The sequence below is a fragment of the Hyla sarda genome, chromosome 7, assembly GCF_029499605.1.
Source record: "Hyla sarda isolate aHylSar1 chromosome 7, aHylSar1.hap1, whole genome shotgun sequence".
Lineage (NCBI taxonomy): Eukaryota > Metazoa > Chordata > Amphibia > Anura > Hylidae > Hyla > Hyla sarda.
Window position 1 is genome coordinate 217978632 of NC_079195.1, and position 21744 is coordinate 218000375.

At 41.5% G+C, this 21744-nt stretch overlaps 1 protein-coding gene and 1 long non-coding RNA gene across 12 annotated transcripts in view; one reads left to right on the plus strand and one right to left on the minus strand.

The window, feature by feature from the left end:
- Positions 1–8489, plus strand: part of ERICH3 (glutamate rich 3) — a 103463-nt gene extending 94974 nt beyond the window's left edge. For 3 of the 10 annotated variants that reach the window (XM_056532708.1, XM_056532709.1, XM_056532713.1), the window contains 3 exons: positions 28–153; positions 2781–6338; positions 7592–8481. In XM_056532708.1, coding sequence (XP_056388683.1) covers positions 28–153; positions 2781–6295 — 3641 coding nt within the window. In that variant the 3' untranslated portion in view covers positions 6296–6338; positions 7592–8481. Of the gene's footprint in view, positions 1–27; positions 154–2780; positions 6339–7591 lie in introns of all 10 variants that reach the window. The other 7 variants (XM_056532710.1, XM_056532711.1, XM_056532704.1 and 4 more) reach the window with 4 other exon arrangements.
- Positions 1–21508, minus strand: part of LOC130283343 (uncharacterized) — a 40610-nt gene extending 19102 nt beyond the window's left edge. Inside the window, exons 1-2 of one of the 2 annotated variants that reach the window (XR_008846662.1) lie at positions 19580–21508; positions 10461–10622 (exon numbers count right to left, since the gene is read on the minus strand). This is a non-coding gene — a long non-coding RNA (uncharacterized LOC130283343). Of the gene's footprint in view, positions 1–10406; positions 10623–19579 lie in introns of both variants that reach the window. The other variant, XR_008846663.1, reaches the window with a different exon arrangement.
- Between the last annotated feature and the right edge of the window lie 236 nt (positions 21509–21744).

Sequence of the window (21744 nt, forward strand, 5' to 3'; positions counted from 1 at the left end):
AATGTAGCTTTTTTTCTCCCCTTAAAGACTGCAAATCAGTCCAGGAAAAGATAGCGGAGGCCATTGACAACAAGCAAAGCCTGGATTCCGATCCCGAACCCAGTACCGACTCCAGCACGGATGAAGAGGACAACTTTAAAGGCATACTGACACGTGAGAATAATGTTTTTTTATATTTACAATTTTGTAATAGAACCTAGGTCTCCAAATTGGGGACCTCCAGATATTGCAAAACTACAACTCCCACCATGCCCGGACAGCCAACGGCTGTCCGGACATGGTGGGAGTTGTAGGTTTGCAACATCTGGAGGTCCACACATTGGAGAACACTGCAGTAAATCCATGTTCACCATCGATGGTCCTTGTTCTGCCTCGTGTATTTTGGCCTTTATAAGTCTCTGTGTTCCATTATCTCCTGTTCATGACCTATTAAAGGGGTACTCCGGTGGAGAACATATTTTTTTTCAATCAACTGGTGCCAGAAAGTTATACAGATTTGTAAATTACTTCTATATAAAAAATCAGCTGCTGTATGCTCCACAGGAAGTTCTTTTCTTTTTGAATTTCTTTTCTGTCTGACCACAGTGATCTCTGCTGACACCTCTGTCCATGTTAGGAACTGTCCAGAGCAGGAGAGGTTTGTTATTGGGATTTGCTCCTACTCTGGACAGTTCCTGACATGGACAGAGGTGTCAGCAGAGAGCACTGCGGTCAGACAGAAAGGAAATGAAAAAAGAAAAGAACATCCTTTGGAGCATACAGCAGCTTATATGTACTGGAAGGGTTAAGATTTTTATAAAGAAGTAATTTACAAATCTGTTTAGCTTTTTGGCACCAGTTGATTTAAAAAAAATGTTTTTATACCGGAGTACCCCTTTAAGGTGTCCATGCATTTTTAACAGTTTTTGGCCAAACACATGATTGCACAACATCTATTCCCTATGACTCCCCACATACACATGGTAACTCAGTTAAGCCAGAATTAAATTGAATATCCACTGAGTGACCTCCAAACCCACCGATAGACTAATATATATGGGCACCTTTAAGCTCCTTTCAATTTGGGGGCAGACCCTTAGCTGCTGGGCTATGGTGGTTATGTCCAAGTAATGTGGAAACAAAAAAAAAATCTGAATTTGATGCCAGGTTGGGCAACCTTTGGACAACAAACCAAGTATGGCCCTTGTGCTTGACATTGTTTTCGTGGTTTATACCCAAATGGTACCATACATGGCCGAATAACACTTTCATAATATTCTTACACAATGCCACCATATACTGCTCTATATATTGCCACATGGTACCTGCCAGTCGAAAGTCAACTAATAAATGCCAGCGTTCAAAAAATACTGCTATACAGTCCAATAGTAAATGGGCTAAGAGTTGACTAAGGCATGACTGGAGGGATTTTTGCAGAAGTATAGGAAAAAAAGTTGCGACGGCGCTCCCAAGGTAGTAACCCGAAGTCATGGGTATTGGTGAAAAAGAAATGATTAATTTACAGCATAAGAAAATAATAAAGCAAGACGCGTTTCGGGAGTCACAGCTCCCTTTCTCAATTGCAGGTGGTTGCAGGTGTGTCCAGCAATCATCTGCAATTGAGAAAGGGAGCTGTGACTCCCGAAACGCGTCTTGCTTTATTTATTATTTTCTTATGCTGTAAATAAATCATTTATTTTTCACCAATACCCACGATGGGAGCGCCATCGCAGCTTTTTTTTCCTATACTTCTGCATTATTCTATGGACTCTCCCCTGGGCTCCGTCTTCACGCTGCAGGCCTGCATACCAAGCTACCATCACTGACAAGGGATACATTACCCCCACCTGGGTACCTACCTACACCGGATAAAGACCTACACCGCACCCGGCGCTACCTCCGCTTTTTTTCCTCCATATACTGGAGGGATTTTTGACATTTTCCCCCATTTTAAACCGATCCCTTACCTGACCCATACTTCCTTCCAAACTCTTTCTCCCATAAACACACAGAGACCAATTTGTAGTAAAATGGGCCGCTTGGCCCATTATTAACAAATTTACATGAGAATAACATGAATACACTTGACCAGAGGGTCCCTGGAGGACTCGCCATCCCAATATCAGTAACCTTGTGCACTAATCTGTTACACTTGGCCGCATCCACCTGACCCAATGCCATCCATGTAACCTTCGTGCACATTCGCAACTAACTCCTGGGGTCCAGAAACCCCAGCAGGAGGCCCAATATAACAGCAGCATGAACCATCTAAAATGGGTACTCCGGCCCTAAGACATCTTATCTCCTATCCAAAGGATAGGGGATAAGATGTCTGATCGCGGGGGTCCTGCCGCTGGGGACCTCCGCTATCTCGCATGCAGGGGAGGAGATAAGATGTCTTAGGGCTGAGGTACCCCTTTAAAACAAGTACCTTCAAGGACCATTTCACTTGCCACAACCATGACATATGCCCAAAACACAGAAAAAAGGGAGGGTGGGAGAGACCTTCTTCTCTCCATTTTCTTATTCCTACCAACTGATGACTCCTCCCACTACCCCCCCCCCCCTTTATAGCCCCCCACTCCTCCCCTGAATTAACCACTGCAAACTTCCCCATGCTTCCAGCCACCATCTTGTGGTGGTTAAGTCCCTGATAAGCGTACACAGTCCATACTCAGATTGCTTTCGGGGAGCCTAGTGCTCAGGAAATGAGACAAATTGTGTCCTAAAGGGCGGTTCCCATTGCCATGCTGAAGCACATTATTGATTTATACGGTAATGTTGTGATTTTTATTTTACAGACTTAAGGGACACTGCGGTAGAAAATCCCCCCCATGATGAATTGGAGCAAATAGGAAATTTGGATTTTGTATCACATGAAGAGTTACTGAAAGAAAGTACATCGGAGAGAGTGGGAGCCATAAACCACCAAAATGCACCTGATGAAGAGAATGTTATGAATGAAGAGGAGGCACAAGATGGGATAATTGAGGAGACATGTGAACCTGAAAGTATTATTGATGAAAAGGAAGATGCTCCTGGTGATGGGACTGCTGAGAATGAAGATGCACCTGGTGATGGGACTGCTGAGAATGATGATGCACCTGGTGATGGAACTGCTGAGAATGAAGATTCACCAGATGATGGGACTGCTGCGAATGATAATGCTGGTGATGGAACTGCTGAGAATGATGATGCACCTGGTGATGTGACTGCTGAAAATGATGATGCACCTGGTGATGTGACTGCTGAGAATGATGATGCACCTGGTGATGTGACTGCTGAGAATGATGATGCACCTGGTGATGTGACTGCTGAGAATGAAGATGCACCTGGTGATGTGACTGCTGAGAATGATAATGCACCTGGTGACGGGACTGCTGAGAATGAACATGCACCTGGTGATGAAACTGCTAAAAATGAAGATGCACCTGGTGATGAAACTGCTGAGAATGAAGATGCATCTTCTGAGGCTAAGACTAAAGAAGCACCTGGTGATGTAGCTGCTAATAATGAAGATGCACCTGGTGATGAAACTGCTGAGAATGAAGATGTGCCTGGTGATGAAACTGCTGAGAATGAAGATGCACCTGGTGATGAAACTGCTGAGAATGAAGATGCACCTGGTGATGGGACTGCTGAGAATGAAGATGCACTTACTGAAGCTAAGACTGAAGATGCACCTAGTGATGTGACTGCTGAGAATGAACATGCACACACTGAGGTGACTGCTGAGAATGAAGATTCACCTGGTGATAAGGCCACTGATAAAGAAGATACACCTGCTGAGGTGACTGCTGAGAATGCTGATACATCTGGAGAGGTGACTGCTGAGAATGCTGATACATCTGGAGAGGTGACTGCTGAGAATGCTGATACATCTGGAGAGGTGACTGCTGAGAATGCTGATACATCTGGAGAGGTGACTGCTGAGAATGCTGATACATCTGGAGAGGTGACTGCTGAGATTGCTGATACATCTGGAGAGGTGACATCTGAGAATGCTGATACATCTATAGAGGTGACTGCTGAGAATGCTGATACATCTGGAGAGGTGACATCTGAGAATGCTGATACATCTATAGAGGTGACTGCTGAGAATGCTGATACATCTGGAGAGGTGACAGCTGGGGCTGAGAGTACAGATGCACCTGGTGAGGTGACAGTTGAGAATGAAGATCCCACTGGAGAGGTGAAAGTGGAGACTGAGAATGAAGATATACCTGGGGATGAGGCTGCTAAAAATGAAGCTTCAACTGCTGAGGTGACTATTGAGAATGAAGATGCATCTGGAGAGGTGAATGCTGAGGCTGAGAAAATTGATGCAATAACAATGGAAAAAGTAGATGAGGTAACAATGGAAAAAGTAGGTGCACCTGCTGAGGCTGGGAATAAAGATGCACCTGGTGATGTGACTGCTGAGAATGATGGTGTACCTGCTGAGAAGGAAGATGCAACTGGTGATGTGACTGCTGAGAAGGAAGATGCACCTGGTGATGTGACTGCTGAGAATGAAGATGCACCTGGTGATGTGACTGCTGAGAATGAAGGTGTACCTGCTGAGGTGACTACTGAGAATGAAGATGCACCTGCTGAGGTGACTACTGAGAATGAAGGTGTACCTGCTGAGGTGACTACTGAGAATGAAGATGCAACTGGTGATGTGACTACTGAGAATGAAGGTGTACCTGCTGAGGTGACTACTGAGAATGAAGATGCACCTGGTAATGTGACTGCTGAGAATGAAGGTGCACCTGGTGATGTGACTGCTGAGAATGAAGGTGTACCTGCTGAGGTGACTACTGAGAATGAAGATGCACCTGGTGATGTGACTGCTAAGAATGAAGGTGTACCCGCTGAGGTGACTACTGATAATGAAGATGCAACTGGTGATGGAACTGCTGAGAATGAAGATGCACCTGGTGATGGGACTGCTGAGACTGAAGATTCACCTGGAGAGGTGGCTGCTGAGGCTGAGAGTGAAGATGCGCCTGGTGATAGAACTGCTGAGAATGAAGATGCACCTGCTGAGGTGATAACCGAGAATGAAGATGCGCTTGGTGATGTGACTGCTGAGAATGAGAATCCACCTGGAAATGGAACTGCTGAAACTGAAAATGCGCCCGCCGAGGTGACTGGTGATAATAAGGATGCATCTACTGAGGCGACTGGTGATAATAAGGATGCATCTACTGAGGCGACTGGTGATAATAAGGATGCACCTTCTCAGGTGACTGGTGAGAATAAAGAGGCACCTGGTGATGATACTAAAGAGAACAAAGATGCAACAGATGATGGGGCTGCTGAGAATAAGGATGAACCTGGTGATGAAACTGCTGAGAATGAAGATGCACCTGGTGATGGGACTGCTGAAAGTGAAGATGCACCTGGTGATGGGACTGCTGAGAATGAAGATCCACCTGGTTATGGGACCGCTGAAAGTGAAGATCCACCTGGTGATGGGACTGCTGAGAAGGAAGATTCACTTGGTGATGGGACTGCTGAGAATGAAGATGCACCCAGTGATGTGACTGCTGAGAAGGAAGATGCACCTGGTAATGCTGCTGCTGAGAATAAAAATGCAACTGGTGATGGGACTGCTGAGAATGAAGCTGGACCTGGTGATATGACAACTGAGAAGCAAGATGCTTCTGATGATGGGACTGCTGAGAACAAAAATGCTCCTGGTGATGGGACTGCTGAGAAGGAAGATGCTCCTGGTGATGGGACTGCTGAGAAGGAAGATGCACCTGGTGATGGGACTACTGAGAATGAAAATGCTCCTGGTGATGGGACTGCTGAGAAGGAAGATTCACCTGGTGATGGGACTGCTGAGAAGGAAGATGCTCCTGGTGATGGGACTACTGAGAAGGAAGGTGCACCTGGTGATGGGACTGCTGAGAAGGAAGATGCTCCTGGTGATGGGACTGCTGAGAAAGAAGATGCTCCTGGTGATGGGACTGCTGAGAAGGAAGATGCACCTGGTGATGGGACTGCTGAGAAGGAAGGTGCACCTGATGATGGGACTGCTGAGAAGGAAGATGCACCTGATGATGGGACTGCTGAAGATGCTCCTGGGGATGACATTGCTGAGAATAAAGCTGCATCAGGAGATGATGGTGGAATCACAGAAGATGTTGGCTCTGAGCACACAATCACTTTAGTAGAAGCTATAAGTAATAAAGATGATGATGTAAAATCATCAAGTGATGAACCTAAGGAGAATGAGATACATGACCTACCTCAAGAGGAAACCACAGATAAAGCTGAGGAACCTACACCTCTTACCCCACTAGAGCCAGAGAAGACAAGCTGAGGAACGATAGAACAACGACGAGGACAGCAAGGTGGGAAGAATTGTGAGTATTTAGGTATTAACTAAAATTACTTGGGATTGTCTGATAGAAAACCCATCTAGTATAGGGGGATCCCTCTTATGGGTTTTGCCTGCATATGGTGCTCTACCATAGATTTCATTGGAGAGGGATTCCCATTGACATCACTAGAGAATTCAGGAGTTGGATATTAAAGAATCATCAACCCCACATTCTCCCAGTAAAGCCAAGTATTCTAGGCCGAGCAGACGTATAGCATATGCTGGGGGTGTGCCATACAGGCTAAAGATGGGGATAACTCTTTAAAGTGTACCTGTCAGATTCCACAAAAAAAAAAAAAGATAATGTGTAAGTAACCTAATCCTTACCATGTACATGTAATTTTTATGCTTCTATGACCTATATTTATTATAAAAATACCTCTTGTGGTGGTGGGAGGTGTTTGGTACACCTGCTCTTGCAGCCTTGTCTATGAGTCATCTTTTGTCCATGACTCATGGACAAGCCTGATGCTGCTGCAGGACCGGTTAGTGTCCCAGTTGGTATGGGGACCCCTAGTGGTGGGATTTTCAGAAGCAGTTTTCTTTATTATTATATATTAAAAAATTTGTTAAAACATTATATTACAAAAAGTCTTTAATTTTCATCAGTAACAACATATAAAAAGTTTTGGGATCTGACAGTGCCCATTTATATATAGATTTATAGAGCAGAATTTTACCCTCATAATTGAGCATCCAAAGACTATAATTTACATAATTGCAGTAAAATTCAATTTTTATCACAATGTAGGAAAATCACAGCAAAAAAACAGATAAAACATAAAAAAAAATGCAATGTGTGAACACAGCTTTAAGGCAATTGTTAAACTATAGTAATATAACTACTGATCCAATAGAAATAGCAGCAGTATACAGATAAAGCTGGAGGGGGGGTGTATAACTACTATATATCCTGATCCCATAGAGACAGCAGCAGTTATATATAAAGACAGAGCTGGAGGGGAGGTAAAAAAAACTACTATATATACGGATCCCATAGAGATAGCAGCAGCAGTATACAGATAGAGCTGGAGGGGAGGTGTATAACTACTATATATCCTGATCCCATAGAGATAGCAGCAGTATACAGATAGAGCTGAAGGGGAGGTGTATAACTAGTATGTATCCTGATCCCACAGGGATAGCAGCAGCAGTATACAGATAGAGCTGGAGGGGAGGTGTATAACTACTTTATAACTAACTTTTTTTTTTTTAAATCAATTTCCTGATTTGCAGTCAAAGAAGCAAAAACCATTGGATTAAAGACAGAAAAGAACGGAAGATTCTGAGGATTTTCTAATCATAAAATAAACTTTTCGAAAGGGAGAAGCACAATCAGGAATATATCTATTTTTGCTATATATATATTTATAGATCGCTCTGTGTACTGGGAAATTATATATTCTAATTTCACTGTCTTTGTATGAAAGCTCAGACCTAAAGCGCAGCACTTTCTACTTGTTTACAGATCATCATGTGTTTTTTTATTTTACGTCATATTATATCAGGGTAAAAAAATGAATTACTTGTTGCAGTATTTAATAAATATATATTATCAAGATATTACATATATGTTCTCTCTGTATGGCAGAATGATAGAGTAATGTTCCTTTAATCCAGCATTTAATAATCCAGAATGTCACAAGATCAGAAGCGGCAAAACTTTAACAATTATGATGATAATGGTGGATTGGTGCAAACATTTTATAATACTGCTCCTATGTACAAGACTATAACTACTATAATACTGCTCCTATATATAAGAATATAACTACTATAATACCGCTCCTATATACAAGAATATAACTACTATAATACTGCTCCTATATACAAGAATATAACTACTATAATACTGCTCCTATATACAGGAATATAACTACTATAATACTGCTCCTATATACAAGAATATAACTACTATAATACTGCTCCTATATACAAGAATATAACTACTATAATACTGCTCCTTTATACAAGAATATAACTACTATAATACTGCTCCTATAATACTGCTCCTATATACAAGAATATAACTACTATAATACTGCTCCTATATACAAGCATATAACTACTATAATACTGCCCCTATATACAAGAATATAACTACTATAATACTGCTCCTATATACAAGAATATAACTACTATAATACTGCCCCTATATACAAGAATATAACTACTATAATACTGCCTCCTATATACAAGAATATATCTACTATAATACTGCTCCTATATACATGAATATAACTACTATAATACTGCTCCTATATACAAGAATATAACTACTATAATACTGTCTCCTATATACAAGAATATAACTACTATAATACTGCTCCTATATACAAGAATATAACTACTATAATACTGCTCCTATATACAAGAATATAACTACTATAATACTGCCTCCTATATACAAGAATATAACTACTATAATACTGCTCCTATATATAAGAATATAACTACTATAATACTGTTCCTATATACAAGAATATAACTACTATAATACTGCTCCTATATACAAGAATATAACTACTATAATACTGCCTCCTATATACAAGAATATAACTACTATAATACTGCCTCCTATATACAAGAATATAACTACTATAATACTGCCTCATATATACAAGAATATAACTACTATAATACTGCCTCCTATATACAAGAATATTACTACTATAATACTGCCTCCTTTATACAAGAATATAACTACTATAATACTGCCTCCTATATACAAGAATATAACTACTATATTACTGCTCCTATATACAAGAATATAAATACTATAATACTGCCTCCTATATACAAGAATATAACTACTATAATACTGCTCCTATATACAAGAATATAACTACTACAGAGTTTTCTAAAGAACATGCCTCCAGTTGTATGCACCCTGTTTAAAAAACACTGAACTACTATAATACTGATCACTACTTACCTACAATTATTGAGCCCATTAATGGCAATAAATAACCTGTAAAATACAGCTCACCATAGTGTGTATACAAGCATTACTAAACATATATATCAGAACAAACGATGTAAGATAACTAAAAAGGTCAATGGAGAATATAAAAATTTTTGATCACATGGTCATGTATACATTAATAAATAGTATCTGATAAAGCATACATATATATATATATATATATATATATGAAATAAATTTAAAATATAGAAAACTAAATTAATAAATACATAAATATATATTTCTATATGTATATACACAAAAAAAATAAGTATGTTAAATAAAAAAAAATATATATATATTAATATATATTTCTCTTAAGTATCTAAACCACTTAACTGGATATAGAATATGTATCTTTGCAAAGTCCTTATGCAAAAAACATTATTACAGAAACCCATCAGTGCATACCGACCACAGATGCCCCGACGCATGTTTCACTGCATTGCATCCTCAGGGGGTGGCTCTTTTTATATTCTGCGTACATGGCTCCTTTTCAATTATGTTAAAGCAGTTATCCAGGAAAAAAAAATTTTTTTATATCAACTGGCTCCAAAAAGTTAAGCAGATTTATAAATTACTTCTATTAAAATATCGTAATCCTTCCAATAACTATCAGCTGCTGAAGTTGAGTTTTTCTTTTCTGTCTGGCAACAGTGCTCTCTGCTGACATCTCTGCTTGTCTCGGGAACTGCACAGAGTAGAAGAGGTTTGTTATGGGGATTTGCTTCTAAACTGGACAGTTCCCGAGACAGGTGTCATCAGAGAGCACAGAAAAGAACAACTCAACTTCAGCAGCTGACAACTACTGAAAGGATTAAGATTTTTTAATAGAAGTAATTTACAAATCTGTTTAACTTTCTGGAGCCAGTTGATATATATATATATATATATATATATATATATATATAAATGTTTTTTTTCCTGCATAACCCCTTTAATGTGCCTGTTCGCCTATGTTTCATAAACCTTATATATGGCGAGCTGACATTTTTTAGGTTATTTATAATACCGATCCATGAAGTTTTCCCTTTTTCTGTTTTTTTACGGCTAAGTTTGATATTTATTTATTTTTTCAGTACTGACCTTGATTGACTTTCTTTAAACGCTGTGAGCACATGAGACATTTGTGACACTTACGCTTTATTTCTTAATTATATTAAACAAGCATTTGCTAGAATTGCCGTCCTGTCACTATATATACAATAATATAAAGTGATATCCGTCCCCGGCATATTCATTAGCAGCTGTCACTGTTATATCTCTTGGATCAGCGCCAATCTTCTGTTACTTTATACCAAGCTAAAAAAAAAAAAAAAAAAAAATTTCAAAACTTTATAAACAACAAATTGTTTTTCCAAGTAAATAAAAAATAAGAAATATGCAGGAGAGAAAATCTGGATATGAAGCTCTTAAAGGTCCAGTACACCCAATGTTGGCAGTCTAAAAAAGTGCGGTTTACATGATGAGCTGCACGTATCTATATCTGGTAGAGTGTTTCCCAACCAGGGTGCCTCCAGCTGTTGCAAAACTACAACTCCCAGCATGCCCGGACAGCCAGCGGCTGTCCGGGCATGCTGGGAGTTGTAGTTTTGCAACAGCTGGAGGCACCCTGGTTGGAAAACAGTGGCTCCGGGGCATGAGCAAATTCCTATAACAAACCTCTCCTGCCCTGGAAAGTTCGTGACATGGACAGAGGTGTCAGCAGAGAGCACTGTGGTCAGACTGGGAAGAACAACATAAATTCCTCTGGCGCATATAGCAGCTGATAAGTACTGGAAGGATTAAGATTTTTCTATAGAAGTAATTTACAAATCTGTTTAAATTTCTGGCACCAGTTGATATAATTTTTTTTTTTCCCAGTGGAGTACCCCTTTAAGGCACTTTATACCTCAACCAGAACAGATAGGAGCAGTCAACCTACTGTATGGGTGTAGGACAGTGTTTCCTAACTAGTGTGCCTCCAGCTGTTGCAAAACTACAATTCCCAGCATGCCTGGACAGCCAAAGGCAAAGACATCATTTATAAAATACTGTCTACCTGCAGCTGCCACTAGGGGGAGCTTAAGAGCTTGGTGAAGACAGAGCATTATATTTTTACTCTAAAACAGTGTTTCCCCACCAAGGTGCCTCAGGCTGTTGCACAACTACAACTCCCAGTACCCCTTTAAGATATAAATATTTCGAGTCAACACACAGCCAAAAATGTGGTTTTAACTTGATTTTGATACTGAGTTGGGTCAAGATCTCTAGAGGCTACTGGGCAAAACATTGTCTGACGAATGACAATAGTCAAATAAAAACTACGATCCCGAGGAAGGTGGCGGATGCCCTGTTGCCCCTTAGCAACCAATCAGATCGCTGCTTTCATTTTTATACAGGCCTCTGAAAAATGAAAAAATTGGTTGCTATAGGTGACTTTTCCTCTACACAGGTTTTGATAAATCTCCCCCTTAGTTCTTTGGTTGCTAAGAAACCATGAACACGAGGCGGCCTACCTGTTTCTTCATCTACTTCCTCTATTTGTTTGGGTTTGCTGATCCTTCTGGTCCTCCTGCTTCATTGAATATAATTCCAAAACTTTGGTCAAGACTGACAGTAGAAGAGAAGAGGAGACAGTTCAGGCATGTTGGGAAGTCTGGGCATGCTGGGAGTTGTAATTTTGCAACAGCTGGAGGCACTATGGCTGGGAAACACTGTGATAAAGTGTATTTCTCGACCAACAGCATCCATAGCCCACCTATGTATGATCATTGGTGGTCAGACTGCTGGGACATCAGCTTGCGGTTGTTTCTGAACACCGTCCTGTTTGCCGAAGGAAGGCTTTACTTCATGGGGGCAAAGTTTATGTTTGCCACCAAGCGCCGCCAGGCTTGTTGGTGCCCCCTGTGGTGCCCATGGATAAGCCCCTCCTGGAATCCTTAACTAGTATAGATTACTTGGTCATTGATACTAATGCAAAAATTCACCACAGTAACCAGTATTTAGGCCTCAAGATCCTGGCAGTGCCAAGGCGGGCAACTAGTAACTGTTGGTGGGCCACCAAAGAAGCTTAGAAAGATCCAGTAATGCACAGTACAGTGACAGGGGAAGGGTGAGGCTCCTGATTAAAGGGGCACTCCACCCCTAAACATCTTATCCCCTATCCAAAGGAAAGGGGATAAGATGGCTGATCGCGTGAGTCCGCCCCTGTGATCTCCAGCACAGCACCCTAGTTATCCGGCTCTGTGGTGGATGATGGGCGACCACAGTCGTCACGCCCCCTCCATTCATGTCTATGGGAGGAGGCGTGACGAATAAGTACCTTCCGCCACGCCCCCTACCATAGACATGAATGCAGCGGGGCATGGCATGAAATCACCAACACCGAAGCTCCAATCTTCAATGTTCGGAACACTGCAGTGCCAGTGCCAGCGGCCAGATCCTCCGTGATCAGACATCTTATCCCCTATCCTTTGTATAGGGAATAAGTTATCTAGGGGCGGAGTACCACTTTAGCGTGACTCACTCGCGGAGTGACTGTGTTAGTCGTAGGGAGCAAGTTAACCTGTGACAGTCCCTCGTTCAGCAACGGTACCTGCGTAGTGTCTATCCTCTTCTGGTGGATGTGGATGGCTTTGGTGATCTTGGCGCACAATTTCAATCCCGCCGGTGGGCCTGCCATGAGCCAAAGGCTGCCCCGGCATGCTGGAAGTTGTAGTTTTGCAACATCTGAAGGTCCATACTTCGGAGTCTACTGGTCTGGACCATTTATAGAGCAGTTATTTATGTTTATATTACATAATATATATGTCTTTTTTTTTTGACTAATTATATATATTTTTTTGACTAATTAAATACAAAGTATTTTGTATGTGTGTGTGTGTGGGGTAGGGTTGGGGGGGGGGTTTATGGCTTATCTATCAAATGGAAAGGGTAATACCAGTGAGTGGTTCCTCTTAATAGAGGAGTTGTGGAGGTCTGGGTAAACAAATTGCGCATTTACATATCTAAATATAAAAATATAATTTTTCTATATTAGGGCCGCGATGTTGCTTTACACTTTACCGGCCTGAAGGTATCTGATTAATTCCTTTTTTTCCTCAATATATTTTGGCATGTGTGTGTGTGGGAGGGAGTGTAGGAGAACATATTGTAGCGTTCACTAAAAATGTCAAATAATCACATCTAATTTAGAAAGCTGCTTCATCATTTAGGCAACTTTATTTTTGTGTATTTAAAAAAAAAAAAATTGTCTAAAAACTGAACGATACGCTAAGGACTCAACGTGACTGAAAATGAGAGACACGGGAGTGATGGAGAGAATTCAACAAAACAGAAAAGAAACATGTTTTATATATACACTGCATCCCGAAAGTCTTCACACCCTTTCACTTTTTCCACATTTTGTTTTGTTACTCCTTGTGCTAAAATAAAAATGTATTAAAGTTTTTCCCCATCGATATGCCCTCAATATCCCAATTTTTTTTTTTTTTTTAATTTTTGCTAAATTATTGAAAGGGAAAAGCTAAAATTTCGCATGGACATAAGTATTCAGACCCTTTGCTATGACATGATATTTATCTCTGGCTCCTCCCATTTATCTTGATAATCTCTGAGATGTTTCTCCATCTTGATTGCAGTCACCTGTGGTAAATTCAGCTGATTGGACAAGATTTGGAAAGACGCAGCCCTGTCATATATATTGTCAGCTGTGAGACCTTATATAATCAGAGCAAAAACCAAGCCATGAGGAGGAAATAACTGCATGTAGAGCTCAGACACAAGGAATGTATAGAAGGGTACATAAAATTCTACTGCAATGAAAGTTCTCAAAAGCACATTGACCTACATAATTCTTACACAAAAAAAGGTTTGCAACAATTAGGACTATTTGCTAGCCATCAACCTTAGTAATCTGGGCCGAAGGGCCTCAGTAAAAGAGGTGACCAAAAACCCAATGGCCATTTAAGCTGAGCTCCAAAGATCCTGTGTGCAGATGGGAGAAACTTCCACAGAAATAAACACATGAAAGAATAAAATAAAAAAACAAAAGGACTCTATGAGAAACAAGAATATTTGGTCTCAGGAAACCAAGATTAAAATGTTTTGAGAGTCATATCTAGAGGAGGAAACCAGGCACTGCCCATCACCTGCCCAATATCATCCCTACAGTGATCATGGTGGGGGCAGCGTCATGTCTGGGGGAAACCAGGTACTGCCCCTCACCTGCCCAGTACCATCCCTACAGTGATCATGGAGGGGGCAGCATCATGTCTGGAGGAAACCAGGTACTGCCCATCACCTGCCCAATACTATCCCTACAGTGATCATGGTGGGGGCAGCATCATGTCTGGGGGAAACCAGGCCCTGCCCATCACCTGCCCCAATACCATCCCTACAGTGATCATGGTGGGGGCAGCATCATGTCTAGAGGACACCAGGCACTGCCCATCACCTGCCCAATACGATTCCTACAGTGATCATTGTGGGGGCAGCATCATGTCTGGGGGAAACCAGGCACTGCCCATCACCTGCCCAATACCATCCCTACAGTGATCATGGTGGGGGCAGCATCATGTCTGGGGGAAACCAGGCACTGCCCATCACCTGCCCAATACCATCCCTACAGTGATCATGGTGGGGGCAGAATCATGTCTGGAGTAGTGTTGCTCGCGAATATTCGCAATTCGAATATTATTCGCGAATATCGCATATTCGCGAATTTCGCGAATATAGCGCTATATATTCGTAATTACAAATATTCGTTTTTTTTTCTTTTTTCTTCACAGTACACATCACAGTGATCACCCCTCTCTGCTTCCAGCTTGTGTGGTGTAAAGAAGGCTGTAATACTACTGTGTGAGACTGGCTCGCGGAAATTCGCATATACGAAAATTAGCATATGCTAATTTTCGCATATGCGAATTTTCACGTATGCTAATTTTTAATATGTTAATATTCACATATGTTAATTTTCGCATACGCGAATGTTCGCATATGCGAAAATAAAACGAGAATATAACGAATATGCGAATATTCGCGAATATATGACGAATATTCGTCCATATATTCGCGAATATTCGCGAATTCGAATATGGCCTATGCCGCTCAACACTAGTCTGGAGGAAACCAGGCACTGCCCATCACCTGCCCACTACCATCCCTACAGTGATCATGGTGGGAGCAGCATCATGTCTGGAGGAAACCAGGCACTGCCTATCACCTGCCCAATACCATCCCTACAGTGATCATGGTGGGGGCAGAATCATGTCTGAAGGAAACCAGGCACTGCCCAATACCAACCCTACAGTGATCATGGTGGGGGCAGCATCATGTCTGGAGGAAACCTGATACTGCCCATCACCTGCCCAATACCATCCCTACAGTGATCATGGTGGGGGCAGCATCATGTCTGGAGGAAACCAGGCACTGCCCATGACCTGCCCAATACCATCCCTACAGTGATCATGGTGGGGGCAGCTTCATGTCTGGAGGAAACCATGTCTGGAGGAGACCAGGCACTGCCCATAACCTGCCCAATACCATCCCTACAGTTATCAAGGTGAGGGCAGCTTCATGTCTGGAGGAAACCATGTCTGGAGGAGACCAGGCACTGCCCATCACCTGTCCAATACCATCCCTAAAGTGATCATGGTGGGGGCAGCATCATGTCTGGAGGAAACTAGGCACTGCCCATCACCTGCCCAATACCATCCCTACAGTGAAGTATGGTGGGGGCAGCATCATGGCTGGGGAAAACCAGGTATTGCTCATCACCTGCCCAATACCATCCCTACAGTGATCATGGTGGGGGCAGCATCATGTCTGGAGGAAACCAGGCACTGCCCAATACCATCCCTACAGTGAAGTATGGTGGGGGCAGCATCATGTCTGGAGGAAACCAGGCACTGCCTAATACCAACCCTACAGTGATCATGGTGGGGGCAGCATCATGTCTGTGGGAAACCAGGCACTGCCCGTCACCTGCCCAATTCCATCCCTACACTGATCATGGTGGGGGCAGCATCATGTCTAGGGGAAACCAGGCACTGCCCATCACCTGTCCAATACCATCCCTACAGTGATCATGGTGGGGGCAACATCATGTCTGGGGGAAACCAGGCACTGCCCATCACCTACCCAATACCATCCCTACAGTGAAGTGTGATGGGGGCAGCATCATGTCTGGAGGGTGTGTTTATGGAAGCTTAGACAGGGACACTGGTCATGGTTGATAGAAAGCTGAATGGAGGAAAATACAGAGTTATTCTTAATGTAAACTTGATCCTGTGCTCAAGATCTCAGGCTGGGCTGAAGTTTCACCTTCCAACATGACAATGACCCTAAGCACACGGCCAAGACAACACAGGAGCAGCTGAGGGACAACTCTGTGAATGTCCTTGAGTGGCCCAGCCAGAGACCTGACTTGAATCCAATGTAACATTTCTGGAGAGACATAAACATGACTTTCCCTGATGCTCCTCATTCAACCTGGCAGAGCCTGAGAGGATCTACAGAGAAGAATGGCAGAAAATTCCCCAAACCATGTGCAAACTTTGTGGCCTCATCCCCAAGAAGACCAGAGGCTGTAATCACTGCCAAAAGGACTTCAAGGTCTGAGAAAAGGGTATGAATACTTAGAAATGCTATGATCTTCCTTCGGCAGCTGCTTCATGTGATTCACTAATACATGGACCAGTTTTTGGTTTTGTTTGTAAATCCTGTTGTGAAATATATTTGTATGTGAATCCCCATCTCAGAAGGCTAGAGGGCGCCATTGGCGTGAGAGACACTCTGAGCTCCTTCCCTCTCTCCGACATGTCTAGCCGATTGGTTAATTAAATGTGAATGATAATAAGAGACAGAAAATAAAAAAGGGATTTCTGAGGGTGTACAGTGCTGCGGCTTTCATGTTACAGAGCGTGGTTTGTTTTTGATGGGCAAATCAATCAATTTACTGTAAATGTGTCTGTTTGTGTAGATAGCTGTGCTGTGGTGTGGGATCCATGAAAGCAAAGAAAACACGATACAAACCAGGCTTCATGTACGAAAAGAAAGTGAACACTAAAGCCGACGAGGATCTGTCACTCACAGGAGGCTGAGATCTGAAAAGCTGTTTGGTGAAGGCTTAGGACTGGAGAACAGGCCCAGCCGGCTTACCAAGCTTTGGTGTCGGTGGGTGTTACAAGCCGATGTGTCTAAAGACCCGAGTAAACATTAGATATGTTGGCCAGACAAATTTCAGGGGAATCGGTTGACCATCTAATGTGTATAGAAGCCTCCCAAACCTTGATGTCAGCGGAGGAAGAAGAATTGGGTTTCTACTACTTAAAGATGTTGGGTTTCTACTACTTAAAGGGGTATTCCAGGAAAAAACTTTTTTTTTTATATATCAACTGGCTCCAGAAAGTTAAACAGATTTGTAAATTACTTCTTTTAAAAAATCTTAATCCTTTCAGTACTTATGAGCTTCTGAAGTTAAGGTTTTTCTTTTCTGTCCAAGTGCTTTCTGATGACACGTGTCTCGGGAACCGCCCAGTTTACAAGCAAATCCCCATAGCAAACCTCTTCTAAACTGGGCGGTTCCCGAGACACGTGCCATCAGAGAGCACTTAGACAGAAAAGAACAACCTTAACTTCAGAAGCTCATAAGTACTGAGAGGATTAAGATTTTTTAATCGAAGTAATTTACAAATCTGTTTAACTTTCTGGAGCCAGTTGATATATATATATATATATATATATATATATATATATATATATACATAGCAGAAAAGGAAGACCCTCTAAAAAGAAGCGCTGAAAATTCCAAAGGACGATTAAATGAAATGATCTTTAATAAAATAGGTAAAATGGTACAGGAATGACGCGTTTCAGGGTTCAAAGACCCCTTCATCAGAATCATCAGGTATGATTAAAGGGTTAATCTGCCCCTAGACATCTTATCCCCTATCCAAAGAATAGGGGGTGAGACGTCTGATCTCTGCTGCGGCACCGCAGTTATCAGGTGCATGGAGCAAACTTCGCTCCATGCCTGATGACTAGCGATGCGGCGCTGACGTCACGGCCACACCCCTCATAACCACCACCCCCCCTCCCATAGATTTGAATTGAGGGGTTGGGGTCGTGATGTAATGCGGGGGAGGGGCCATGACATCAAGAGCCTCCGTTGCAGCAGCCGGCGTTCTAAAGGAGCGCCAGGTGCTGCAGGAAGATCGTGGGGGTCCTCAGTGGCGGGCCCCCAGCGATCAGACATCTTATCCCCTATCCTTTAGCTTATTTTGTGTTTATTTTTTAAATCATTTGACAAAATGCAGATAATAGCATTTTTGGCCAAAGCATTTCGACCAACAATATATCGGTGCATCCCTATCAATAAGTGATAGTCACTCAGGTCCTCCTCTCTCCTCCCTCTCTCAGCACAGTGACATCAGCCAATGTCACAGAGCATGCCCACTACAGGCTCCCATCTTACACATGTGTTTCCCAACCAGTGTGCCTCCAGCTGTTGCAAAACCACAAATCCTTGCATGCTCGGACAGCCTTTGGCTGTCCGGGCATGCTGGGAGTTGTAGTTTTGAAACAGCTGGAGGCACCTTGATGGGGAAACACTGTTAAAGAGAAAAAATATAATGCTCTGTCTTCACCAAGCTCTTAAGCTCCCCCTAGTGGCAGCTGCAGGTAGCCAGTATTTTATAAATGATATCTATGCCATACTGGGAGCTGTAGTTTTGCAACAGCTGGAGGCACACTGGTTAGGAAACACTATAATACACCCATACAGTAGGTAGACCGCTCCCATCTGTTCTAGTTGAGGTATAAAGTGCCTTAAAAGAGTACTCCACTGGAAAACATTTTTATCAACTGGTGCCAGAAAGTTAAATAGATTTGTACATTACTTCTATTAAAAAAAAATCTTAATCCTTCCAGTACTTATCAGCTGCCGTTATGAACCACAGGAAGTTCTTTTCTTTTTGAATTTCTTTTCAGTCTGATCACAGTGCTCTATGCTGACACCTCTGTCTATTTTAGGAACTGTCCAGAGCAGTATTGCTATGGGGATTTGCTCCTACTCTGCTGATAAGTACTGGAAGGATTAAGATTTTTTAATAGAAGTAATTTACAAATCTGTTTAACTTTCTGGCACCAGTTAATTAAAAAAATGTTTTCCAGTGAAGTACCCCTTAAACCATAACCAAGTAGAATTCCTGCATTATTGTGTACGAGATAATTTGTATCCGGCCGCCATCGGCTGGGGAAGAGTTTTACGTACGTACCAGACAAGGTTTATGGTATCGTTACTTTTTCTTTATTTCAGACTTATTCTGCCTTTTTTTTTTTAACACAGCCGTCCGGATCAGAAGATGAGTAAGTACATGGTGATTTGCACTGGATTTCATGTTTAGAACAAAGTAAGTCTATTCCTCTATGGTGACATCAATATAGTGGATATAGAAGAACCTGAAGAAAAAAAAAAAAAAACTGAAAAATAAGTAATAATCCGTCCGGTATCTCATTTTTCATGTGTGAACATTTGATACTGGTTTATGCTGAAATTTATGTATATGGCTCTCCACTGGCTTCTAAAAGTGTCTGCGCTAGTCCTAAATTCAACATATTTGCATCCAGCTAACACATGGTTATTATCCGTTCCGGTATAAGTTATACCTTAAAAAAAAATAAAAAAATAAAAAGTTTCATCTTTTTTGTTTTTTGTTTAAAGCAGTATTTCCCAACTAGTGTGCCTCCAGCTGTTAAATGTCATATTTTTATTCACATGACGTACGACAAGTTTCATGACCCTTCTGGCCCCTTCATCAGGTGTAAACAAAATGATCAAAATCATGAAGGTAAAATACCCACAAAGTAAATCATGTCAAATGTGCAAATGAAAATCATCTAATATGATGATAATAATAATAACAATAATAATAATAAAAAACAAATATATATCTCAAATGCAGTAAAATGTTTTATTTTCACGTGCAACGTGTTTACGCGCTGATCCAGCCCCTTTATCATGTACGAATAAACTGATCAAAACCATGAACATCAAATATGCAAATAAAAATCATCTAATATGCAATATTTATCGAAAAAAACACCCTATACATCAGTATAAAAAAAACTCATATTTTTCACACAGATGTCCCTTCGATTAACGTATTTAGGTCTCTAGGCCATAACGTATAGAATTTTTATAAATGAATAAATTTAATTTCTTTTGGTAATTGAAAGGACATCTGTGTGATAAAAACAATGCCATTTTTTTTATATACAGATAGTGTTTCTTTTATATATGTATTTTTATATATTTGCGTATTGGATGATTCACATTTGCATATTTGATGTAATTTCCTTTGACATAATGTTTTAGGAATTTTATCCTTCTTGATGAAGGGGCCGTATTGGCCCCGGAAACGCGTCTTACGTGCATAAAAGTATTGCATTTTACTACATATAATCATGTTGCATGAGTATTGCTGTCAGTGTCTGTTTATCCATAAAGACGAGTGTGGAGTTTTTGGATTCAAAGGAAGTGAGAATATAAGTGTTGTTGTTATGAACAACAGGAACCTTCTTGCCATTCTGTCTTCTCCTGTTTGGGGCAATTGCTCTGTAACTATAGAACAACTGATCTATTGGTCTGGGTCAGCTAATCTTTACTGTCAGCTCCACAGTACTTCTTATTGTTTAGCCTTGCATTAAAAATCCCTGGCTTGTGCAGTTCTGTTTAGATTATAGTAGAAACCACATCACAGTACTTCTTCATGCTCTCTAGTATCTTTTTCTTAGTTTCTAGTATTTCAGTTTCCTCTTTGTTCTTCTTTGTGTAATCTTTGTCCTAGTATTTTGAAGTTGCTACTTTTTACCTCAATTTAAAGGGGAATTCTGAACTTAACTTTTATCCACCGGATAACCGGATCACGCTTTAGAGTCCAAGTCAACACACATAAATGGGATAACGGGGTGTGATGAGGGAAAATGATGTTATCCTAGTGGCAGATGGCATTAACCCCTTGTATTCGTGATGCCAGGGCGTGGTTTATCCTCGATACCACCCGAAGGTATACCGCTAGATCCTGGGCTAGGCACGGGGGCAACAATGACTCCGATGCCAAGTTACGGATAACGGTAGCTTTACTGAGGCTAGACAGATGGTAAAGTCTATACAGTTCAGCCAAGGCCCACAGAGGTGACCAGTGACTCAGAGACCTTAAAGAAATAGTCCGGTATGGACTATTCTTATTCTATCCTGCCTGGTCTGAACAAAAATCGAAAATAAATTTTCACTTACCTTCCTACATTTACCCAGAGCTACGCTAAAGCTGATCGGTCGGCCGGGCTGCCTGCTTCCTACTTCCTTTAGCCCGGACCGTCACACGGCGCTTCAGCCTATCATTGGCTGAGGTGGGACATCGCTGCGGCCGGTGATAGGCTG